The sequence below is a fragment of the Gorilla gorilla genome, chromosome 21, assembly GCF_029281585.2.
Source record: "Gorilla gorilla gorilla isolate KB3781 chromosome 21, NHGRI_mGorGor1-v2.1_pri, whole genome shotgun sequence".
Lineage (NCBI taxonomy): Eukaryota > Metazoa > Chordata > Mammalia > Primates > Hominidae > Gorilla > Gorilla gorilla.
In genome coordinates, this window is record NC_073245.2 from 35,357,965 (window position 1) to 35,384,284 (window position 26,320).

Sequence of the window (26,320 nt, forward strand, 5' to 3'; positions counted from 1 at the left end):
GGAGTGCCAGTGAGCACTGATGTTGTGTCCACAGGTTTAAATAGCTACACATGCATGCACAACACATTAAGTAAGCTATTTTATAACTTCACACTGGAAAAACTTGCTCTTTAAAGGAGCTCTGGCCAGGCATGGTGGCTCACCCCTGTAATGCCAGCACTCTGCTGTAATGCAGCACTCTGTGGGGGCTGAGGCGAGAGGATTGCGTAAGGCCAGGAGAATGAGACCAGTGTGGGCAGCACAGCAAGACCCTGTTTCTCTGTCTCTGTTATAAAAAAAAAAAAAAAAAGCCCTTTGTAGATTTTTTGTTAACAAAGGACATTTTTAGATATAAGTGGGTCCTTGCCCTTTGTTTTTTCCTATCTGGAAAGACTGGGCTTTCAGGTTATTTTCTTAAAGAAATGCACATAACCACTGCAGGAATTCCTACTTAAATTGATTACAGTGGACCCGAACACACTCATTCTTCAAAGCTTTCAATGCCTTGGGGTGCTGACTGTGGGGGGACCCCTTGAGTCACAGTGATGCATCAGATCTCTCATGCATCCCAGTGATTACTGGGGTACACAGGTCTCCCTGGAGGTCTTGCTTCCCTATACCCTCAGCTGGCACCCAGAGCTTCCCAGTCACAACCAAAGCACTGGAGGTTGAAGGTGCCAAGACAACAAGGGGGCCACAGAGAAGGTCACCAACTCCAAGAGAGGGCTCTGTGGAAGACTCAGAGGCCACCAACTCCAAGAAAAGACTTCTGTGCCCTCAGAAGCCCACCCCTCAAGCACAGCCGCAGAGTCACCAATGCTGTCAGAGAAGGAAAGCAATATGCTGATGAATAAACTATTTCTCTCAAGTGACACTGGCTCAATATTTTCAACCCATAATAATTTCCCCTTGTAATAGTCAGGATGTATAAGAGAGACAGCCCTAAGCAGGGGCAGGAGAGCACAGCGATTAGAGCATGAGCAGTGGAGATGGCAGGTCTGCCACTTGGATGGCTGTGCGACCCTGGGCAAGCTACTTAACCATCCATGCCTTGGCTTCCTCATCTGTGAAGAGGGCGACCCACCAATCTCATGAGGCAGCTGTGAGCATTCCATGAATTCACACACGTAAAGCACTTAAGGAAACGGTATCTGGTACACAGTCCTCAATCAATGTTATTTTTATTAATTCTTCTTGTGCCTTTGTTTATTGACTTTTTTTTTTTTTTTTTTTTTGGTAGAGACAGGTTTCACCATGTTTCCTAGGCTGGTCTCAAACTCCTGAGCTCAAGCAATCCTCCTTCCTCAGCCTCCCAAAGTACTGGGATTACAGGTGTGAGCCACACACCAGGCCCTTCACCATTTATTTTTAATTGTTCTGCTTTTACTGTTCTACTTCCTCTTCCTTCCCTCCCATCATGAGCAAGCACCAACTTACCAGAAGCTATTTCTGAAAGACACTGGGGAGTCCAGGAAGAACGAGAGTGATCAGCTAATTAGGAAGATTCCTACTTTAAAGGAGAGACCACAGACTGAGACACTGGACTGGTGGTCACGGTTCCTACACAAAAGGCCCCCAAGGAGTGTCTGTGTCCCCTCTCGTCCCCATGGGCAATGCGTACATTGGGGTGTGGGACACTGGTACCAAGCTGCTCTATCAGGATGGTAGCCCTGCACTGGATTTCACTGTGGCTGGCCCTTAGAACACTGTTTACAACCTGGAGGCAGCAGCAGGCTCTAATGCACAGAAATGCCTGATTTTTTAAAAACCAAAACACCTGGTTATAAAACGCTTAGTAACCATCTTGACTGCTTCATCTTCAACCCTATTCATCTCTCTTCAGAAGTGATTCCTACCTACATAACCCTCCCCGCTTCCTGACACTCCCCAAAGAACTGGTTCCTAGATTTTTATGTTTCATGAACTAATAAAATGTTCTATAAAATGGGAACTGACCTAATATTGCCGGGTTTTTATTTTGCCAAGTAAGGATCTCAGAAACTTGATAGAAAGGCCACTGTCCCCTCCCCCTCTCCCTCTCCCTCTCCCCACGGTCTCCCTCTCCCTCTCTTTCCACAGTCTCCCTCTGATGCCGAGCCGAAGCTGTACTGTACTGCTGCCATCTCAGCTCACTGCAACCTCCCTGCCTGATTCTCCTGCCTCAGCCTGCCGAGTGCCTGCGATTGCAGGCGCGCGCCGCCACGCCTGACTGGTTTTCGTATTTTTTTGGTGGAGACGGGGTTTCGCGGTGTTGGCCGGGCTGGTCCCCAGCTCCTAACCACGAGTGATCTGCCAGCCTCGGCCTCCCGAGGTGCCGGGATTGCAGACGGAGTCTCGTTAACTCAGTGCTCAATGGCGCCCAGGCTGGAGTGCAGTGGCGTGATCTCGGCTCGCTACAACCACCTCCCAGCTGCCTGCCTTGGCCTCCCAAAGTGCCGAGATTGCAGCCTCTGCCCGGCCGCCACCCCGTCTGGGAAGTGAGGAGCGTCTCCGCCTGGCCGCCCATCGTCTGGGATGTGAGGAGCCCCTCTGCCTGGCTGCCCAGTCTGGAAAGTGAGGAGCGTCTCTGCCCGGCCGCCATCCCATCTAGGAAGTGAGGAGCACGTCTTCCCGGCCGCCATCACATCTGGGAAATGAGGAGCGTCTCTGCCCGGCCGCCCATCGTCTGAGATGTGGGGAGCACCTCTGCCCTGCCGCCCCATCCGGGATGTGAGGAGCGTCTCTGCCCGGCCGCCCCGTCTGAGAAGTGAGGAGACCCTCTGCCTGGCAACCGCCCCGTCTGAGAAGTGAGGAGCCCCTCTGCCCAGCAGCCACCCCGTCTGGGAAGTGAGGAGCGTCTCCGCCCGGCAGCCACCTCGTCCGGGAGGGAGGTGGGGGGGTCAGCCCCCCTCCCGGCCAGCCGCCCCGTCCGGGAGGGAGGTGGGGGGGTCAGCCCCCCGCCTGGCCAGCCGCCCCGTCCGGGAGGTGAGGGGCGCCTCTGCCCGGCCGCCCCTACTGGGAAGTGAGGAGTCCCTCTGCCCGGCCAGCCGCTCCGTCCGGGAGGGAGGTGGGGGGGTTAGCCCCCCGCCCGGCCAGCTGCCCCATCCGGGAGGTGAGGGGCGCCTCTACCCGGCCGCCCCTACTGGGAAGTGAGGAGCCCCTCTGCCCGGCCAGCCGCTCCGTCCCGGGGGGAGGTGGGGGGGTCAGCCCCCCGCCCGGCCAGCTGCCCCGTCCGGGAGGGAGGTGGGGGGGTTAGCCCCCCGCCCGGCCAGCCGCCCCGTCGGGGAAGTGAGGGGCACCTCTACCCGGCCGCCCCTACTGGGAAGTGAGGAGCCCCTCTGCCCGGCCAGCCGCCCCGTCCGGGAGGGATGTGGGGGGTCAGCCCCCCGCCCGGCCAGCCGCCCCGTCTGGGAGGGAGGTGGGGGGGCCAGCCCCCCCGCCCGGCCAGCCGCCCCGTCCGGGAGGGAGGTGGGGGGGTCAGCCCCCCGCCCGGCCAGCCGCCCCGTCCGGGAGGTGAGGGGCGCCTCTGCCCGGCCGCCCCTACTGGGAAGTGAGGAGCCCCTCTGCCCGGCCACCACCCCATCTGGGAGGTGTGCCCAACAGCTCATTGAGAACGGGCCATGAAGACAGTGGCGGTTTTGTGGAATAGAAAGGGGGGAAATGTGGGGAAAGGATTGAGAGGTCGGATGGTTGCCGTGTCTGTGCGGAGGGTGGTAGACGTGGGAGACTTTTCATTTTGTTCTGTACTAAGAAAAATTCTTCTGCCTTGGGATCCTGTTGATCTGTGACCTTACCCCCAACCCTGTGCTCTCTGAAACATGTGCTGTATCCACTCAGGGTTGAATGGATTAAGGGCGGTGCAAGATGTGCTTTGTTAAACAGATGCTTGAAGGCAGCATGCTCGTTAAGAGTCATCACCACTCCCTAATCTCAAGTACCCAGGGGCACAAACACTGCGGAAGGCCGCAGGGTCCTCTGCCTAGGAAAACCAGAGACCTTTGTTCACTTGTTTATCTGCTGACCTTCCCTCCACTATTGTCCTGTGACCCTGCCAAATCCCCCTCTGCGAGAAACACCCAAGAATGATCAATAAAAATAAATAAATTAATTAATTAATTAAAAAAAAAAAAAAAAGAAAGGCCACTGTCTCAGGGTTCAATCATTATACAAAGTTAGCTTCATGCCAGTTCTCTACATTTATTTTCTCATTTCCCTTCCTCACAGTAAAAAAGTAGTCCAAAATACTGTGGACCCCAAGCTGGTCTCGAACTCCTTGGACTCAAGTGACCTGCCTGCCCCAGTCTCCCAAACTGCTGGGCTTGCAGGCATAAGCCACAGTGCCTGGTCCCCTAGATTTTTAATGTGAAAGCTAAAGTCATCAATTGAAGATCTTTCTTTTTTACTATAGGCATTCAGTGCTATATTTTCACTTTCCTCAAGCATGCTTTCGGGGCATACGTGTGTCTTCCTTTTCATTCCATGTGAGCTACTTTGTAATTTCACTTGTTGTTTTCTTAGAGAGGGGATCATGCTCTGTCACCCAGGCTGGAGTGCAGTGGCACGCTCATAGCTCACTGAAGCCCCAAATTCCTGGGTTCAAGCGATCCCACCATCTTGGTCTCCCAAAGTGCTGGGATTATAGGTATGAGCCACCACACCTGGGTGTTAACATTTCTTAAAGCATGGGTCTGCTGATGATGAATTATCTCAGCCTCTTTTTTTTTTTTTAAGAAACAAGATCTTACTCTGTCACCTGCGCTTAAGTGCAGTCTCCACCTCCTGGCCTTAAGTGATCCTCCTGCCTCCCAAGTAGCTAGGACCACAGGTGCACACCACCATGCTCAGCTAATCTTTGACTTTTTGTAAAGATGGAGTCTATAAAACAGCCAGTTTGGCTATGTTTCCCAGGCTGGACTGGAACTCCTGGACTCAAGTGATCCTTCCATCTTGGCCTCCCAAAGTGTTTGGATTATAGGCGTGAGCCACCACACCTGGACCTCTTTCAGCTTTTTTATATCTGAAAACTTCACTATTTTGCCTTTGAAGATATTTGGGGTGGGAGGAATGACAACATAAAAAGGTATTTTCACCTGGTAAAGAATTTTAGACGGATAGCTTTTTCTTAAAGTACAGTCATGCAAACTGCATAATAGCATTTCAGCCAACAGTGGACCACTTATACAATGGTTGTCCCATATGATTATAATAGAACTAAAAAATTCCTATTGCCTAATGTCATGGCTGTAGCGTCACAGTGAAAAGCATTACTCACATTTGTGGTGATGTGGTATAAACAAACCACTGCAAGTTGTATAAAAATGTATATTCATGTCCTAAGCCTTCACATTCACTCACCACTCACTCACTGACTCACCCAGAGCAACCTCCAGTCCTGCAAGCTCCAATCATGGTAAGTGCCCTATACTGTACTGTTTTTTATCTTTTATATTGTATTTTCACTGTACCTTTTCTATGTGTAGATACACAAATACTTAACATTGTGTCACAACTGCCTACAGGATTCAGTACAGTATCATGCTGTGCAGGTTTGCAGCCTAGGAGCAATAGGCCTTACCACACAGCCCAGGCGTGTAATAGGCCGTACCACCTATGTTTGTGTAAATACACTCTGATCTTCGCATGACAATGCACTTGCCTAACAACGCGTTGCTCAGAAGGTGTACCTGTTATTGAGTGACATTACTATATTGAGTGACATTACTACATGGCATGACAGTGTCAAAGATGTTGCTTCAAGGCCAGGCGCAGTGACTCAAACCTGTAATCTCAGCATTTTGGGAAGCCGGGGCGGGTGGATCACCTGAGGTCAGGAGTTCAAGACCGGCCTGGCAAACATGGTAAAACTCTGTATCTACTAAAAATACAAAAAATCAGCCGGGTGTGGTGGCGGGCACCTGTAATCCTGGCTACTTGGGGGGCTGAGGCAGGAGAATTGCTTGAATCCAGAAGATGCAGGTTGCAGTGAGCAGAGATTGTGCCACTGTGCTCCAGCCTGGGATACAGACTGAGACGCTGTCTCAAAAAAAAATTAAAAAAATAAAGATGTTGCTTCACTGAATTCTTACTTGCTTCTTTTAAGAAACCTTCTGTTGCTCATATCTTTGTTCCTGTGTGCACAGTATGTCTTTTTTCCTCCGGTTGGTTTGAAGGTTTTTTTTTCTTTATCACTGATTTTGAGCAATTTGATTACGAAGTGCCTTGGTATAGTGCTTCATGTTTCTTATGCAGGAGATTAATTAAGCTTCTTAGCAGTGGGTTTACAGTTTTCACCAAGCTTGTAAAGTTTCTGGCCACTATTTCTTCAAATATTTTTTCTCTCCTTTCTCCTCTTCTTTGAGGACTTTAATTATCAGTATAATAGGCTACCTGAAGTTGTCCCATAGCATAGTGATGCATTTATTTATTTATTTATTGACAGGGTCTCACTCTGTTGCCCAGACCAGAGTGCAGTGGCTTGATCATGGCTCATGCAGTCTTGACCTCCCAGGCTCAAGCAATCCTCCTACCTTAGCCTCCCAATTAGTTGGAATCAAAGGTGTGCACACCACGCCTGGCTAATTGTTTAATTTTTTTCTTTTTTGATGAGGTCTCCCTTTGTTGCCCAGGCTGGTCTCAGATTCCTGGGCTCAAGTGATCCTCCTTCTTTATCCTCCCAAAGTGCTAGGATTACAGGTGTGCTGGGATTACACACATGGTCGGAGTACAGGTGTGTGCCACCACACCTGGCCTAGTAATGATGCTTTTGAAAATCTGTTTGGTTCTCTTTTCCCCAGGTTTCATGTTGAATAGTTGAGCTTTTTCTTTAGCAGTGTTTAATCTGCCCTTCAATGTAATTCCCTTCAGTGTAAACTTTACCTCACACATTGTGGTTATCATCTTTAGAAATTCAATTTGGATAATTTTCAGATTTTCCACGACTCTCCACTTAACTTCTAGGACATATGGAATACAATTACAGTAAGTTTATTTGTTTGTTTGTTTTTGATATGGAATTTCGCTCTTGTTGCCCAGGCTGGAGTGCAGTGGCACGATCTCAGCTCACTGCAACCTCCGTCTCCCAGGTTCAAGTGATTCTCCTGCCTCAGCCTCCCGAGTAGCTGGGATTACAGGCATGTGCCACCACACCCGGCTAATTTTGTAATTTTAGTAGAGACAGGACACAGGGTTTCTCCATGTTGGTCAGGCTGGTCTCAAACTCCTTACCTCAGGTGATCCTCCCCCGTCGGCCTCCCAAAGTGCTGGGATTACAGGTGTGAGCCACCACGCCCAGCCTACAGTATTTTAATGTGCTTCTCTTCAACACTAACGTGCGTGTCAGTACTCAGTCGGTTTTCGTTGATTATTCTCTTCATTATATACACATCATATTTTCCTCCCACTCTGCATGCCTGTGCTATGGGCTGAATAATGTCCCCTCAAAATTCGTATGTTGAAGTCTTAACCCCTAGCACTTCAGAATATGACTGTATTTAGAGAGAGGGTCTTAAGGAGGTAATTATGCTAAAATGAGGTCATCAGGGTGGACCCTAATCCACTATGACTCAGCTTTGTAAGAAGAAATGCAGAAAGAGCCACACACAGAGGTTAGACCATATGAAGACACACGGAGAAGGTGGTCATCTACAGGCAAAGCAGAGGGGCCTCATGAGAAACCAGCCCTGCTGACACCTCCATCTTGGACTTCTGGCCTCTGGAATCGAGAGAAAATAAACTTCTGCCATTTAAGTCACCTGGTCTGTGTTACTTTGTTATGGTAGCCCTCACAAACCCATACACCTGGAATTTCCCACTACTGAAGCATGCTGTTCCTGAATGTTCTATCAGTAAATTATAATCTTGCTCTAAGTAGCAGGGACTATATCTTCTGATCTTTTCAGACAGTTCTTTCCCCAGCCACAGAGAGTTTCCTCACACACGTGTGCTGATCAAGGGGACCCTCTGCAGACCCCAGGATCTCTCTCTGTGTTGCTCTCTCCTCTCTGGTACTCTGTCCTACAAACTCTAGCCACATTGGTCTCTCCAGATTCTCAGCTCCACACCCACAGCCCTGGGAGTCCACGTGGCTCCCCTCCCTGTGCCATGGCGTGGAAGCTCTCTCAAGGAGATCAGCTAGGGTACTGTAAGGCTCACTTCCTTTGTCTGTCACTTCTCCGAGTTTACTGTCCTTTGTTGCTTGGTGCCCAGTGTTTTAAAAATTGTTTCGTGTATGTTGTCGTTTTTGTTGTGGCTGCTATTTGGGTTATTTCCGGGTAAATTCAGCCACCTTGGTCAGTAGTGGAAGTTCCATGTTTCTTTTAAAATATGTCTATAATTAGCTGGGTGCAGTGGCTCACGCCTGTAATCCCAGCACTTTGGGAGGCCAAGGCAGGTGGATCACGAGGTCAGGAGATCGAGACCATCCTGGCTAACACGGTGAAACCCCGTCTCTACTAAAAATACAAAAATATTAGCCGGGCGTGGTGGTGGGCGCCTGTAGTCCCAGCCACTCGGGAGGCTGAGGCAGGAGAATGGCATGAGCTGGGAGGCGGAGCTTGTAGTGAGCCCAGATCGCACCACTGCACTCCAGCCTGGGCGACAGAGTGAGACTCTGTCTCAAAAAATAATAATAATAATAATAATGTCTACAATTAGTTTTCATCAACTCCTTCATTAATGTAACCATCAAAATTGTTGAGGAAAAGTGTTTTATCATTTAATTCCATGGTATTCTCTTAGAGGGAACAAGAGAGTAACGCCAAATCTCATTCCCCAAGACTAACAGATTAAATTCTTCTTAGCTTTTAGGCGGAAATCTTAACAATCTCCATAATCATATTCAAAAGCAGTCAGTGTTGAGAGCAATTTCACTCTACTGAATTGAAAACTTTAAGGCTTTAATAAAACACACAAGAGCAGTCCATAAATGTCTCTTTGTTCCCAAAGAAGAAAACAAAAAATCATGAAGATTCAGTCGGCAGAACTGAACAACTGGGTATCCTACTGTGAGAAGGCCTTATTTTCCTGGCAGAAACATAAATATTTTACCACGGTGGTACGGCATGTTTTCAGGTGCTTTACACACAGCCACATAACCTTACCTTGCTTTATTTTTCTTTATAGCACTTTATCACCCTTTGAAATTTTACTGTATACTTATGTGCTATCTTTTTTGCCGTGTTTCTCCTTCATGAGAACAGAAGTCCCACAAGGACTGGGATTTGTCCCACTTTTGTGCAGCATTTTATCCACTCTAGCCTTCAGTGAAGGCTAGGTCAACGAAAAAGACATACTTGCTAAATGGATGGAAGAACACAGGAGCAATACTCTCAACACAGGCCACACTGTTCACAGCAATTATCCAGAGGGAGTTTCACTTTCTCTGTTTTAAATGTTTATTAAGAACTCTTTATTACTTTGGAATCAGAAAAAAAAATCAAACTGTTTGAGAGAGGAACAGAGTGAGAGAGAGAGGGCCCCTCAGAGGCCGCCCTTCACCACAGCTATGACATCTCCCAGGCGACCTCATACCTGGAGATGCTTCCCTGGGCCCTGCAGAATCTCCTTCAGCTTTTTCCTGAGGCCCTGGGGCTGCACTGGCAGCCTCCCAGCTGGCCTGTACTGGCCTAACAGTCCCTTCCTTCTGGAACCCTAAGCCAGATATTGAATGTCCTAGAATGGCAGTCTTTTTTGCTTGCCTTCTTGTAGGTTATGCCATGATGTGCCTTGTCAAGGTGTCCTGTGTCCCCAAACTGTGAGAATTTTTCTCATGTCTTTAGATGGCTCTATTGGCCAGCAATGCATTTTGCATTACATCCTGTCAAGCAAGAGGCTAAGAGACCCTATTCTTAGTCAGTTTTTTGTTTCTGTAACTAAATAAGTGAGGTCAGTAATTTATAAAGAAGGAAATTTATTTCTTAGCATTCTGGAGGCTGGGAAGTCCAAGGTCAAGGGGCCATATCTGGTGAGGACCTTCTTGCTGGTGGGGACTCTGAAGAGTCCCAAGGTGGCTCAGGGCATCACATGGTAATGGGGATCAGAGGAGATGGCCACGCTGCCTTTTACAACAGTGATAACTCTCATGATAACTAACCCAAACCCTCAATAAACCATTAATCTATGAATGGATTCATCCATTCATGACAGCAAAGCCCTCATGACCCAATCACCTCCCAAAGGTCCCACCTCTAGTTTTTTTGTTTGTTTGTTTTGAGACGGATCTTGCTCTGTCACCCAGGCTGGAGTGCAGTGGCGTGATCTCGGCTCACTGCAACTTCTGCCTTCCAGGTTCAAGCGATTTTCCTGCCTCAGCCTCCCAAGTAGCTGGGATTACAGGCGTGTGCCACCACACCCAGCTAATTTTTGTATTTTTAGGATAGACGGGGTTTCACCATGTTGGCCAGGATGGTCTTGATCTCTTGATCTCGTGATCCGCCCACCTCAGCCTCCCAAAGTGCTGGGATGACAGGCGTGGGCCACCGCGTCCGGCCAGGTCCCACCTCTTATATGTAGTTAGTACTACATCGAGGACCAAGATTCCAATACTTTCCAAAACATGAAATTTTCGGGGACACATTTAAACCATTAAACCATCAAGCCATAGCAGATACCCTGAAGATAAATCAGTACATAAAAATGTCAGAGCAACACAGGAGTCTTTAACAAAGGATAAATGTGAATGAAGGTAGACTAACCTTCTCCAGCCATCCCTGTATTTTCTCTTTGCCAAAGGCATCATCAAAGCCTGAGTATGCAAGAGCTGATGGTTGCCAAGCATAAAACATGACAGACAACTAGCTCCCTGAGGACAGGTACTATCTCCTTGTATCCCCAGGGCCTGGCACAACATCTGGCAAACAGCAGGAATACAGTAGCTACTGAATAAAATGACCTATGGGCACTTGGCATTGACAAGGCCACTTTCAGGTAGGAGCAATGTGGTTATCCAGGACCAGGAGTGGCAAAGGTCAAGGATGAAGGGGTAGGGCATATATGATGTACACATTATTAGGAGAAAAAAATAGTTGAAAGTTAAAAGCCATATCTATTCTAGTGATCTGAACTACCACATCAAAATGACCGGCATCGACCCTGAACATTCTTACCTTCCCATTACGAACAGTTCAGTCAACATACCCCAAGCTTTGTTTGAAGACTCCACCAGTCTGATAAGAACTGAAGATAATTTGAATTTTTTTTTTTTTTTTAACCATGAAGCTCAGGACAACTTCTTTCAGGCTTCAAGAACAAACCCTAAGTTTCAGCACCCCTGAGGTATGCATGTATTCCCTCACTGACAGCCATGTCCACGTTCACCTTTACAAACCCAAAAGTCCTGGCTTTCTCAGCCTCTCCCACACCGACACCCATCTGCCCTCTGCTCTCATTATCTCAGGACATTTTCTTATCCGCTAAACTTATCACAAGTGAATGAGGCCAATCAGCCCACAACTACCATAAGAAGATTAATTCTATTTAACAATGAAGAAACTTAGCAATCTGTGTACCAGCAAGCCCTGGGGGCCGAGAGTTCTGCCTGGTCCCACCTGATCACTCTGTCATGACCTCAGTTCATGTGGACCTTTCGCCCACCTTCGTCTCAAACCCAGCCCTGAGCCCCTCCATGCTGGGATGTGTGCAGGGACCCCGTGCAGGCTTCCCAGAGCAGGGGAGCACTCAACTATGCAGAACATGTCAACCCCACAGATACACAGCAGGTCGTGACTGAAATGACTTCCCATGGGAACTGTCTTTGTCATCCTTTTTAAAAACATTACATGTCAGAAAGACGATATGAGAGCTCAGACTGCGCCCGTGTGGGGAACTGAGAGAGAGAGGCCCAGTACCTCCTTTTCCCTCTGCCCTCCTAGCAGATGGCCTTGCTGCTTATTTCCTAAGGACAGCACAAGCACTCAGAAGAGAACTGGCAGATTCCTTCACCCACAAATAGATCAACTTACCCACGTCTTTCCCCACAGCCTTGGCCTTCTTTCCTATCTGAGGGGAACTCCTCTGCTCAGCCTCAGAACACTGGGTCCCATCCCTTCCCACAGGCCCAGAGACATCACTGCACCTACTCTGTCCCATGCCATCCATCTTCTCCTCTCCCCTGGATTATTCCCATGCACACTCCAGACTGCTCTAATATCGCACAATTATGATATCATAATTATCAATATAATAGGCTGCTTGAAGTTATCCTATAGCATAGTGATGCTTTTATTTATTTATATATTTTTTTGAGACAGGGTGTCACTCTGTTGCCCAGACCAGAGTGCAGTAGCTTGATCATGGCTCACACAGTCTTGACCTCCCGGGCTCAAGCAATCATGCACGCCATGCCTGGCTCTTTTTTTTTTTTTTTTTTGGTCTAGATGAGGTCTCCCTTCATTGCCCAGGCTGGTCCCAGATTCCTGGGCTCAAGTGATCCTCCTTCTTTATCCTCCCAAAGTGCTAGGATTACAGGTATGCTGGGATTACAGGCATGGCAGGAGTACAGGTGTGTGCCACCGCACCTGGCCTTGTAACGATGCTTTTGAAAATTTGTTTGGTTCTCTTTTCCCCAGGTTTCACGTTGAATAGTTGAGCCCTTTCTTTAGCAGTGTTTAATCTGCCCTTCAGTGTAATTCCCTTCAGTGTAACCTTTATCTCACACATTGTGGTTTTCATCTTTAGAAATTCCATTTCGGTAATTTTCAGGTTTTCCATGACTCCACTTAACTTCTGGAACATATGGAATACAATTACCATTGAGTGGTTTCTTTTGTTGTTTTTTTGAGATGGAGTTTCGCTCTTGTTGCCCAGGCTGGAATGCAATGGCGCGATTTTGGCTAATATATCACATAACTATCATAATATCATAATTATCAATATAATGGGCTGCCTGAAGTTGTCCTATGGCATAGTGCTTTTATTATTTATTTATTTTTTGATATCTAATATCACTGCTAAGAAAACTCACCCCCTCCAGCCATCCCTCCCTGTCTTTCCCCCTTTACTGCACAGCTCCCTGGAAAAGCTACCTGCATTTCCTCTCTCCACTTCTTCCTTGAGCCCTCACCATTAGGCTTTTGCCCCCACCACTGCAGTAAGCCACTCCTGTCAATACTGATCTCGTGTCACCAAATCCAATTGCAGATCAGGCTTTCTTCTGCAACAGGCCTTCTTTAGGTGGCTGCCTTGACACCTTTTCCCAGCAATCCTTCTAACTCATTGCCCAGGTCCTAACTCCTCTGTCCTGACTTGTCTGCTGGGAGAGTCTGCTGCAAGGGTCTAGGTACCACCTGTCACAGCCACGGTCAGGTACAGGCCCTAACCTCCCCCTTGAACTCTATCCCCTATCCACCTGGATGTTTAACAGGCACCTCAATATGTCCAAAAAACCAAACATTACTTCTCCTGCCCCAAAGCACTTGCTCTTTCCACATCTGTCCCCATCTCAGTATCTGGCAACTCCATTCTTCCTGTTGCTCAGAAAGTAGTTTGTGAATCCAGAATCACATGCCTCTTCTTATCTCCACAGCTGCTGTCCCGGCCCGAGCCCCTGTCATCTCTTGCCTGGATGACCCTGGCAGCCCCTAGCTGGTCTCCCTGCTTGCCCACCGCAGTCTGTGCTTGTCACACAGTCAGAGTGACATGATGACACACACCATGCCATTTCTCTAGCAGCCAGCGGCATCCATTCACATGTCTCCTTGTCAGAAACATCCCCTGTACACCCAGACTGTGCACACACAGCCACAGGGCCTCATCTGCGGCTATTCCCTCACTGGCACCATTTTCCTCCTTAGTGCCCTGAGCACATGACATCATGTGTTTCTTCATGTGTTATCTGCCTCCCCTACCAGAATGTAAAGGCCAGGAGAACTGCAACGGCCTCAGCATTCACAAGTGTTACTGGGCATAACAGGTACTCAAACTGTTAAATGAGTGGCTGGAAAAAAGTGTTAAATAAGCAAATAGTATTGCTACAAATGCTCTAATACCAACAGACACATTAACTGATCAGGATGGACCCTATATGCATGACTGGCTGAGAAGCCAGACTCTTAATTGTTTGGGGCAGAAAAGGGTAGAAGAAAATCCTTCTAGACATGAGCTAACAGATCTTTCTCAGTACCCTCTTTTTTTTTTTTTTTTGCTTGTTTTGTTTTTGAGACAAAGTCTCGCTCTGTCGCCCAAGCTGGAGTGCAGTGGTGCAATCTCGGCTCACTGCAGCCTCCACCTCCTGGGTTCAAGCGATTCTCCTGCCTCAGCCTCCCGGGATTACAGGAGATAATCCCTCACCTGGGATTACAGGTGCTCACAACCTCAACTGGTTAATTTTTGTCTTTTTAGTAGAGGTGGTGTTTCACCACGTTGGCCAGGCTGGTCCTGAACTCCTGACCTCACGTGATCTGCCTGCCTCGGCCTCCCAAAGTGCTGGGATTACAGGCATGAGCCACCACACTGGCCAGTACCCTGAGCTCTTAATATTATAATCATCATGGGGCTAGTCATCTAGAAGATGTCACTGACCAAGCACTCACCATGTGCCAGGAACATTCCACACACCTGGGCCTCACCACAATCCTACGGGGAAGACACTCTTATCCCTACATCACAGATGAAGAAACAAACTCAGAGTGTTACATAACTCACCCAAGCCAGAGAATCTGAAAACTCACCTGAGACCTGGGTCTCTATGAAGGCTATCCTCTGAAGCAGTAAATCACAATACAAAGGGGCTGAGGCCTAAATGAGAAATCTTGCTGGTAATGGGACAGTTTGGTTCCGGCATCCTGGCTCTTGGCCCCTGTTCACTGACTGACACTCTAGACGCTGGCTCTCGGTGTGGCACGAGATAGATGGCTTACCCACTCTCATGCTGAAAGGGCCCCTGCCAAAGCACAAGCACACTGAGACCAAAGTCCTGTGGCGTCATCTATGGGTGAAGAGCATTGACTTCATCTGTCAGCTTTTGAGGTTATATTTCAATAAACATTTACCCTGCAGATTTCACTCTGTAAGGACAAGTGTTCTAATGGAAGAGGAGAGAAAGGAGGGGAATGAAGAGGAGGAGAAGTCACAGCAGCGGGAGTCTGAAATGAGGTCCTGTCTCCATCACTGTTAGCACAAACCTGACAAGATGACCCATCTTCCATGCCTCTCTCCAAGGCTTCCTCCATGAAAGTGCCTCAGGTGCTTTCAGCCTGCCCAAAGATACCCCTCACAGTTCAGGCCTGTCTGCCAAAGTCACCATAGAAGGCGGACACTCCCTTGGAAACGGACACTGTGGCTGAAAGGAACTAGGAACCAAGCAGAGATACAGGATGCAGAGTCCTAATAAAGCAGAAGGCAGTGGCAAAGCACCAAGTCCCAGTGTGGCCAGTCCCTGGCTGGAGTGCAGCATTGATAAGGTACACTGAGTTAGGAAGAGGAAAACCAGTACCAGTTGAGGGGGGGGGCCAGCTGTGGCACCATAAACAAAGCCAGCCCCGTGCCTTGTCACAGTCCTGGCACAGACTGTACTGAGGGTGGAGCAAAAGGAAAATGGAGATGGATGAAGCAGACTTTAACCACAAAAGCTAGCTCAGAACTCGCTCCCATCTTCCTAATCTGTAAAGAAAAGATGAAGAGATACCATACAGGGACACTTAGAGGGTGAGGTTGACACTGAACCTCGGGAAGGCTGACACTGAAGAAGACAGATGTTAACCTCAGCCACCCACTCTTCTGGGTTAGGGGGAAGCCATTAGCAACCTTGGATAAAGTATCTTCTTTGGGTAAAGGAAGAAATAGGTGTGATGACTGTGTTCTTTGGCCTTTACGTATGAGGGTGATCTGGCTATGAAACCTCCCATGCAGCCCACTGATCTCTGTCAATCCAGCAGATCTGGCCTGTCGGTTGGGAGTTGGAGGATAAAGACTAGGTAACACACAGACCGTGTACATCTCATGACTGCCTTCTCAAGGTCCAAATTAGACCAGTCATGCCTTCAATGCACATTCCCAACAATTCCAGGGCTAATGAAAGGCCCACAAAATCCCTCATTTGGGCTGGGCGTGGTGGCTCACGCCTGTAATCCCAGCACTTTGGGAAGCCGAGGCGGGCGGATCACAAGGTCAGGAGTTCAAGACCAGCCTGGCCAATATGGTGAAACCCCGTCTCTACTAAAAATACAAAAATTAAGGCCGGGCACAGTGGCTCACGCCTGTAATCCCAGTACCTTGGGAGGCCGAGGCGGGCGGATCATGAGGTCAGGAGTTCAAGATCAGCCTGACCAACATGGTGAAACCTCGACCCTACTAAAAATACAAAAAATTAGCCAGGCATGGTGGCGTGCACCTGTAATCCCAGCTACTCGGGAGGTTGAGGCGGGAGAATCACTTGAAACTGGCACACAGAGGTTGCAGTGAGCCGAGATCACACCACTGCCCTCCAGCCTGGGCAACAGAGGGAGAATCTGTCTCAAAAAAAAAAAAAAGAAAAAGAAAAAAAAGAAAAAAAATTAGCCGGGCATGGTGGCGGGTGCCCATAGTCCCAGCTACTCGGGAGGCTGAGGCAGGAGAATCACTTGAATCTGGGAGGCAGAGGTTGCAGTGAGCCCGAGATCATGCCACTGCACTCCAGCCTGGGTGACAGAGTGAGACTCTGTCTCAAAAAAAAAAAAAAAGAAAAAAAAAAAATCACTCATTTGCCCAGTACCTCCTCACACCAGATACCATGCAAAGCAAAACTGATCTAGTTCCTCGTCTCAAGGAGTACAGAGTTGACCTATGAATGAGATAAATATTTACCTTTAAAAATTATCTTTTGGCCCAGAATTTAAAAACAAAAAAACTGGTTTGGGGTTTTTTTTTAACCTCCAAAATTGTTCTCACCTGAATTACTTACCAATGTTAAAAAAGTTGGCAATACTACACACACACACACACAAGCACACACACTAAGACAAAAAAACAACTATATAAACAAACAAAAGGCCGGGTGCACTGGCTCATGCCTGTAATCCCAGCACTTTGGGAGGCTTAGGCGGGTGGATCACTTGAGCTCAGGAGTTCAAGTCCAGCCTGGGCAACATGGCAAAACTCTGTCTCTACAAAAAATACAAAAATTAGCTAGGTGTGGTGGTGGGTGCCTGTAGTCCCAGCTACTTGTAAGGCTGAGGTGCGAAGACCATTTGACCCTGAGAGGCAGAGGCTGCAGTGAGCCATGACTGCACCGCAGCACTCCAGTCCGGGTGTAGAGCCAAACCCAATCTCAAACACAAAACAAAACAAACTAAAAAAACACCAGCTAGTCTTTTCCAGAAAGACTGGACAATCTGGCCACTCTGGGACCACATTCCTGCCAGGCAGCAACAGGACAGGGTGTGGTAGCTGCTGTCCCCTTCAGATAGAACCTGTTCTCTCCACTTCTCAGCATCCCCCAGAACTAAAAAGAGATATTTTCTTTGATGGAGCACAAAACGTGTGTGTGTGTATGTGTGTGTGTATATATATTTCCCCACTTCAGTGTATGTATGGATATTAGATATATTACTGACTAGCCTAAATCAAGAGGAAAAAGCAGGCCAGGCGCGGTGGCTCACGCCTGTAATCCCAACACTTTGGGAGGCCAAGGCAGGTGGATCATCTGAGGTTGGGAGTTTGAGACCAGCCTGACCAACATGGAGAAACCCTGTCTCTACTAAAAATACAAAATTAGCTGGGTGTGGTGGCACATACCTGTAATCCCAGCTACTCGGGAGGCGGAGGCAGGAAAATCGCTTGAACCTGGGAGGCGGAGGTTGCAATGAGCCAAGATCATGCCATTGCACTCCAACCTGGGCAACAAGAGTGAGACTCAAAAAAAAAAAAAAAAAAGAGGAAAACGGAGGAAAAACCCTAATTACAAAAAACAGGGAAGAAAACTAGGGAAATGGCCATAGCTACAGAGGAGAAAAGGTGAATTAAATTGGTAATTTTATAAGAATACATAAACCACCAAAACTGAAACCAGGACATAGCAAATTCTAAACAGACGTAGAAGACACTGTAGTAGTTACCGAAGTGCTATATACTGAAACAGCACTGGCTAGGGTGGTGGCTCATGCCTATAATCCCAATACTTTGGGGACACAGGTGGAAGGACTGCTTGAGAGAGAAGTTCAAGACCAGCCTAGGCAACGTGGCAAGACCTGCCTGTACCAAAAAATTTAAATAAATAAATAAATAAATAAATAGAAAGGCACCAGGCTTAGACAGTTTTACAAGAGAATTCCTACCAAATTTTAAACAAATAATTTAAAAAACTCTTAAGATGGCTAAAAGTTTAGAATAAAATGGCCTGGTGCGGTGGCTGACACCTGTAATCCCAGCACTTTCGGAGTCCGAGGCGGGCAGATCACGAGGTCAAGAGATTGAGACCATCCTGGCTAACACGGTGAAACCCCGTCTCTACTAAAAAAAATACAAAAAATTAGCCGGGTGTGTTGGCGGGCACCTGTAGTCCCAGCTACGCGGGAGGCTGAGGCAGGAGAATGGCGTGAACCCGGGAGGCGAAGCTTGCAGTGAGCCAAGATCGCGCCACTGCACTCCAGCCTGGGCGACAGAGCAAGACTCCATCTCAAAAAATAATAATAATAATAATAATAATAAAAGCTTAGAATAAAATGTTATATAAGAAACTTTTTACAAAGCTATAGAAAACACTAGAACAACTTGATAAAGGTTGCATAAGAGAAAATTACAGACTATTCTCACAAATGATGTAAAATTTCTTTTTCTTTTTTTTTTTTTTTGAGATGGAGTCTTGCTCTGTCGCCCAGGCTGGAGTGCAGTGGTGCAATCTGGGCTCGCTGCAAGCTCCACCTCCCGGATTCACGCCATTCTCCTACCTCAGCCTCCTGAGTAGCTGGGACTACAGGCGCCCGCTACCACGCCCGGCTAATTTTTTTTGTATTTTTTAGTAGAGACGGGGTTTCACCCGTTAGCTAGGATGGCCTTGATCTCCTGACCTCGTGATCAGCCTGCCTCAGCCTCCCAAAGTGCTGGGATTACAGGCATGAGCCACCGAGCCCGGCCTCATGATGTAAAATTTCAAAATAAAATATTAATAAATAGGCCAGGTGTGGTGGCTCACGCCTTATAATCCCAGCACTTTGGGAGGCTGAGGCAGGCAGATTATCTGAGGTCAGTAGGTCGAGTTCAGCCTGGTCAACATGGCAAAATCCCGTCTCCATTAAAAATACAAAAATTAGCCGGGCATGGTGGCAGGTGCCTGTAATCCCAGCTACCCGGGAGGCTGAGGCCAGAGAATTGCTTGAACCTGGGAGGCAGAAGTTGCAGTGACCAGAGATCGTGCCACTGCACTCCAGCCTGGGCAACAGAGTGAAACCCCACCTCAAAAAATAAAAATAAAAAATAAATTAATAAATAGAATCTGGCTATACAATAAGAAAGTTTATCCCAGGAATACAATGATGATTCAATAATATAAATCCATTACTATAACTCATTATGTTAACAGATAAAAGAAGAAAATCTCTATGATCATTCCACAGATGTACACTGGCATTTGAGAAAACTCAATCACCATTTTTTATTTTAAAAACATCAGTGAGGGAGCAGGAACAAAAACAAAAAGGTCCCCACAACATTAGCAACACACCCCAGCATGGCACTTAAATGGCAAAAACACTAACAGCATTCTCATTAAAGTCAGGAATGAAACAAGTTACTCAGTGTCATCTCTATTATTTAACTTTGTTCTAGAAATACAATGCAATCAGAAAAGAAAAAGAGGTCAGACGTGGTGGCTCACACCTGTAATCCCAACACTTTGGGAGGCCATGACAGGGAGATCACTTGAAGTCACGAGTTGGAGACCAGTCTGGCCAACAAGGTGAAACCCCATCTCTACAAAAAATACAAAAATTAGCCATGCGTGGTGGCACATGCCTGTAATCCCACCTTCTCGGGAGGCTGAGGCAGGAGAATTTAGGCCTGGCACGGTATTTCACACCTAACACTTTGGGAGGCCAGGAAGAAGGATCGCTTGAAGCCAGAAATTCAAGACCAGCCTGGGGGCAACATAGTGAGACTTCATCTCTATAAAAAAAAAAAAAAAATTAACCAGGAGTGCTGGCATACACCCAGCATCAATATGGGAGGATCGCCTGAGCCCAGGAGGTCTGGGCTGCAGTGGGCCATGATCATGCCACTGTGCTCCAGCCTGGGTGACGGAACTGTCTTAAATAAAAAATTGTTTAAAAATATTCCAGGCCGGGCGCTGTGGCTCACGCCTGTAATCCCAGCAATTTGGGAGGCCGAGGTGGGTGGATCACGAGATCAGGAGTTCGAGACCAGCCTGGCCAACATGGTGAAACTCCGTCTCTACTAAAACTACAAAAATCAGCCAGGCACGGTGGCGGGCGCCTGTAATCCCAGCTACTCAGGAGGCTGGGGCAGGAGAATTGCTTGAACCTGGGAGGTGGAGGTTGCAGTGAGCCGAGATTGCCACTGCACTCCAGCCTGGGCGACAAAGCGAGACTCCTTCTCAAAAAAAAAAAAAAAAAAAAAAAAATCCAATCCTTCATCCTACAAAAAAAAGGAGAAGAGGGATGGATGATTCAAAATTGGCTAAACACTGAAAACTTTTAAGTGATGGACACATGAAGGCTCATTAGATTGTCTTCTCTACTTCCACGTATGTCGACAATAAAGAGTTTAAAAAATGTGCAGAAGGATCCAAAGAAGGATCATAAAAGACACAAACGAGCCGGCTCTGTGGCGCCATGGATATCTGTTCTATGGATATTTGCTCATTCAACAAGTATTTTCTGCCACCTACTACGTGCCAGGTGATACTTAAGTGGAGATACTTAAGTGGAGAAAACAAAGCTCCTGTTCTCATGGCGCTTCCATTCTGGTTGCGGGGGAGGCACACAAGCAAAAATTACAATCTCGAATGATAACAAGGTCGACAGGGGTGGGTTGGTCTAAGAAGGCCTCAGTGAGGAGGTGATGGTGGCGCAGAGCCTGAGCGAGGAAGAGGAGAAAGCTCAAGGATGTCTGAGACAGCCAGCTGGGAAGGAAGACAACCTAACAAATTTGGTCTTCCTTCCCTTTGTTTTGCTTTTTACCCCTAACAGCCTTTTGCTTATCCAAAGGATATGGACACCACTGGAATGTCTCTCTTTGTCCTGACAAGAAAATAAAAATTAATCGGGTAATTTTAATACAGTACATTCTTCAAGAAGGTGCCAGGTCGCCGCTGTTTCCCCAAACGTTGTGTAAAACAATTTGATTTTCTTTTTCTTTTTTTTTTTTTTTTGAGACGGAGTTTCGTTCTTGTTGTCCAGGCTGGAGTGCACTGGTGCGATCTCGGCTCGGCGAGATCTTGGCTCACCGCAACCTCCGCCTCCCGGATTCAAGCGATTCTCCCGCCTCAGCCTCCCGAGTAGCTGGGATTACAGGCATATGCGCCACCACGCCCGGCTAATTTTGTATTTTTAGTAGAGACGGGGTTTCTCCATGTTGGTCAGGCTGGTCTCGAACTGCTGACCTCAGATAATCTGCCCGCCTCCGTCTCCCAGAGTGCTGGCATTACAGGCGTGAGCCACCGCGCCCGGCAATTTGATTTTTTCGAGGGAAGAATTTTCCAATTTATCTAAGCGTTATGCCATGTCTGTTAATAAAATTGTATTAAAGTTAAATCATGAGTTTTTAATGCAGATAAATCTTTCCATAGCAAAGAGAACAGATTAGTTTCACAAAAGATATTGATCAGATGCTACATAATTTTACACACAAAGACACAAAACTATCAGTCTCCGCCCTTCTGTCAAACCATCGACTTAGAAGTGTCTATAGTTTAATTTCATGATTTTTTTAAGCAATGAAGTTGAAATTCTACTTTTCCTTAGGAGCGATATGCATATTTTACACTCTAGTGGCCAGCGTCAACTAAGGGCATTCCAGATGGTCAAAAAAGAAGTGCCTCTGCTACAACGCCTGAGATCATCACATAGTAACTTCTTCAAACCACCACGAAGTAGCAAGGCTTCAAAGCTGTCAGGAATGCTACGTTCTACAACAGCCAGATAATTAGGAAACCAGCAGATGGGAGGAGAAATCTGTCCCTATGAAACACGTTCCCATCTCAGTTTTGAAAGTGGCTTTATATAAACGCATTCATCTTCTACCCAATAACCCAAAGGTTATTGAACGCCAATAACCAAACGACTCAGGACTGCGAGATGATTCCCAAGGAGGCGAACTTGTGCGGACAGATTTCAGGTACCACGAACCATCACCAGCAGAGCGAAGGACAGGTTTCCCTCCGACGGCTGCGATGCTCCGAGTCCCTCCTTCCCCTAGCACCCCGCGGCCCACTGAGCCCTTCCCCAAAGGTCTTCGAGTTCTGAGCGACGCACGGCCCCCGACCCTAGTTACCGGGGAGAGCCGCCGAGGGCCCAAGGCGCCAGTAAGGCTCCGCGCACGCAGCCCAGCCCGAGGGGCGCCCGCCCGGGCGCTCGGTGTGGGGCCTGATGCAGAGCAGGAGGAGGAGGTCCGAGTGGGCCCCAGCGCTCTCAGGGTCTGGCGCCGGCCCCTCTGCCTCCCGCCTCTGCTGTGCCTGGCGTCCAGGGATCTTCCAAGGACTCCCCACCCCCTACCCTGCTCTCCCACGCGGAGTCATGACTTCGGGCGGCGCCAAGCCCCCAGCGTAAGGGTCCCCCCGGCTTCCCCGGGAAAGGGTCGAGGTGCAATGCTAGGCTGGGAGTGCCTGGCGAGAGGGCCGGAGCAGGACACAGGGGGTCAGCGGCAGGGCAGGGCGCTCCCGCCGCGGTGCCTGGGGAAGGGAGCGGGGGTGGGGCTGCCGCGGGCCAAATGCGGGACACAGGCGCGGACGGGGGCGGCCGCGGATCGGGCGGACGGCCACTCTGGGAGGGGCTGGGAGGTACCGCGGCCCCCTGCGGGACGCACCTGCGCAAAGTGAGGGACCCCCCTCCCCGCCCCGCTCCGCGCGAAGCCTTACCTGCCCAGCGCCCGCTTCATTCCCGCGTCGGCTGCGCAGCGCGGCTCGGCCGCCGCCGGGCCCGTCAGGCGTAGGTTCTGCTTCAGGCGGCAGTCGGCGTCCAGCGCCGCGGCGGCCGAGCCGGAGGAGGACGAGCCCGCGGCGGCGCAGCGCTCATGCTCCAAGGCGACGGGCTCGGTCCGCTTCCTCATCCCGCGGCCGACAGGGCCAGCCGCCGACGGCGCCCGCTGGCCTCCGCCGCCTGCGCCGCAGTGCCGCCGCTCACAGCCGCTGCCGCCCGGAGCCCGGAACCCGCTGCTCCTCACATCCCAGCCCAGGCCGCTGCGCCGGCTACGAACCAGCGGCGGGGGCCCGCCAGCCAGGCCGGCCAATCAGCGCCGGGCTCCCGCCGGCTCTGCCCTACCCCGCTCTCCCGGCCCCGCCCCGGCCACCTCCTCTCCAGTTCCAAGGAGCGCGCGCCCAGCATCCCTGGCGCCACCCGCAGCCATTTTGTGGGAGGGTGGGCGAAGCTGCAGCGGCGCGTCATCTGCAGGGCAGGGCTCTGGGCTCCATCCCCAGGCTGCAGCTGTGCTCGCCCGGGCGCTCGGTGTGAGGAGCACCCGCTCCCGGTCGTGCCCGAAAGGGGTGGCCCAGCGAGGCAGAGCCGCAGCGCTGGGCCCCTCGCGCTTCTGTGAACGGAAACCCAGAGGTAGCAAATAGCAGTTCCGTTCTCGTGATTCTTAATTCTTTTTCACAAGGACATTACCTTTAAAAGTATGCTTTCCGGTCGTCAGTTTTTAATTTGAAGTAAATGTATATACTCAGTGTTTACTTTTGGGCCGAACATCTGGAAATGAACTGCTTGAAAAATTTACTTTTTAAAAATCTGTGTTAGATTTTAGATTTTTATAAAGCAATTAAGACTACCTGATGGGAGGAAAATCCATTTCAAAGATAAATTCGCCCTTATGAAACCCAAATTTAGTACTAATTCAACCCATCCTAGAAAGAGAAAAGGAAAGAATAAAGGGCTGTTTCACAAATTTAGTTTTATAACTTTGGCTTTCTTCAATATGGCATTAGTTTTACAGATGATCTATAACCAAGAGAGATATTTGCTTATTCCAAAGTAACGTTAGAAATTTCAGTATTTGTCACTCTGAAAACTATTGGCAATTGATAAAGGTCAATTGGAAATGCGTTTAGAAATTCAACAGCTTTTTATATTAGTTTTTTTTTTTTTTTTTTTTTTTTTTTGAGACGGAGTCTCGCTCTCGCCCAGGCTGGAGTGCAGTGGCGCGATCTCGGCTCACTGCAAACTCCTCCTCCCAGGTTCACGCCAGTCTCCTGCCTCAGCCTCCCAAGTAGCTGGGACTACAGGCGCCGGCTACCATGCCCGGCTAATTTTTTTGTATTTTTAGCAGAGGCAGGGTTTCACTGTGTAGCCAGGATGGTCTCGATCTCCCGATCCCGTGATCCGCCCGCCTCGGCCTCCCAAAGTGCTGGGATTACAGGCATGAGCCACCGCGCCCGGCTGCTTTTTAAATTAGTTTTATAATGATACTTTGAAATTGCAAAATAATTTATTGACCATATTACTAAGTGTTACAGCCTGCATTCATAATTGTGTCAATATCTCCAGATATACTTTTTAAAAACATTATGGGCCGAGCTCAGTGGCTCATGCCTGTAATCTCAGCACTTTGGGAGGCGGAGGTGGGTGGATCACTTAAGCACAGGAGATGGAGGCCAGACCAGCCTGGCCAGCATGGTGAAACTCCGTCTCTACTAAAAATACAAAAATTAGCCGGGTGTGGTGGCACAAGCCTGGGTGACAGAGCAAGACTCTGTTTAAAAAAAAATTTTTTTTTTAAAGGCTGGGCGAGGTGTCTCACGCCTGTGAGCCCAGCATTTTGGGAGGCTGAGGCGGGCGGATCACGAGGTCAGGAGATTGAGGCTATCCTGGCCAATGTAGTGAAACCCCGTCTCTACTAAAAACACAAAAATTAGCCGGGTATGGTGGCACAACCCTATAATCCCAGCTACTTGGGAGGCTGAGGCAGGAGAATCGCTTGAACTTGGGAGGCGGAGGTTGCAGTGAGCTGAGATCACACCATTGCACCCCAGTCTTGGGGACAAAAGCAAACTTCTGTCTCAAAAAAAAAAAAAAAATTAGCTAGGCATGGTGGCGAGTGCCTGTATTCCCAGCTACTTGGGAAGCTGAGGCAGGAGAATCGCTTGAACCAGGGAGTCGGAGGTTGTGGTGAGCCGAAATTGTGCCACTGCACTCCAGCCTGGCGACAGAGGGAGACTCCTCTCAAAAACAAACAAACAAAAAAATTAGCTGGGTGTGGTGGCGCACGCCTGTAATCCCATCTACTTGGGAGGCTGAGGCAGGAGAATTGCTTGAACCCGGGATGCTGGGATTCGGAGGTTGCAGTGAGCCTAGATTGCACCACTGCACTCTAGCCTGGGTGACAGAGCAGGACTCCATCTCAAAATAAACAAACAAACATACTATGGAATGTAAATTATAAATTCTTTATAGTGATGTAGTAACACATCCTGGAGAGATTGGAAATCTAGGAAATAACTAAAACGTAAAAAAAAAAAAAAAAGAGGTTTTGACTATCGCTCACTTTAATTAAAAAAAAAAAAAAAAAAAAAAAAAACAGCCAGGCGCGGTGGCTCATGCCTGTAATCCCAGCACATTGGGAGGCCGAGGCGGAAGGTCAGGAGATCATGACCATCCTGGCTAACACGGTTTCACACCCAGTCTCTCTAATAACAGTATAAAAAATTAGCCGGGCATGGTGGCGGGCGCCTGTAGTCCCAGCTACTTGGGAGGCTGAAGCAGGAGAATGCCGTGAACCCGGGAGGCGGAGCTTGCAGTGAGCGGAGATCGTGCCACTGCACTCCATCCTGGGCGACAGAGTGAGACTCCGACTCAAAAAAAACAAACAAACAAACCAAAAAAAAAAAAAAAAAAAAACAAGGAAGGAAGAGCTGGAGAGGAGAAATCTGTACCGTGTATTGATTCTTTCTTACAGGCACGAGGCCCTGCCCACACAGTGCTCAACTCTTGGTGGTTGAGCCCATGCTAGTGATGGCCACATTTTTATCATTGGTCCACACCTCTCCTTGACCCTTAGGCTCCTCATCATTTCTGCTCTGATTTCTGACAAGCACCACTTCAATGCTGAACTCCCAACTCTTCTCCCACCCCCAACTCCATCCATGACCTTCTCTGGTAATTCTATTGCAGTTCCTGGGGCCACAATTCTGGGGTCATCCTTGACTTCTCCTTTCTTGTGCTATAGCATGTCTATCACCAAGCCTTGTCAGCTGTGCTTTCAAAATCTATGAGAATTTAACCGTTAAATT

The 26,320-nt window shown here is 48.6% G+C and overlaps 1 protein-coding gene across 4 annotated transcripts in view; it reads right to left on the minus strand.

The window, feature by feature from the left end:
• Nucleotides 1-23,328, minus strand: part of ABHD12 (abhydrolase domain containing 12, lysophospholipase) — a 97,265-nt gene extending 73,937 nt beyond the window's left edge. For 2 of the 4 annotated variants that reach the window (XM_031005056.3, XM_031005055.3), the window contains exon 1: nucleotides 22,958-23,328. In XM_031005056.3, the coding sequence (XP_030860916.1) occupies nucleotides 22,958-23,148 (191 nt within the window). In that variant the 5' untranslated portion in view covers nucleotides 23,149-23,328. The remainder of the gene's footprint in view (nucleotides 1-22,957) is intronic. The other 2 variants (XM_063702461.1, XM_031005058.3) reach the window with 2 other exon arrangements.
• Between the last annotated feature and the right edge of the window lie 2,992 nt (nucleotides 23,329-26,320).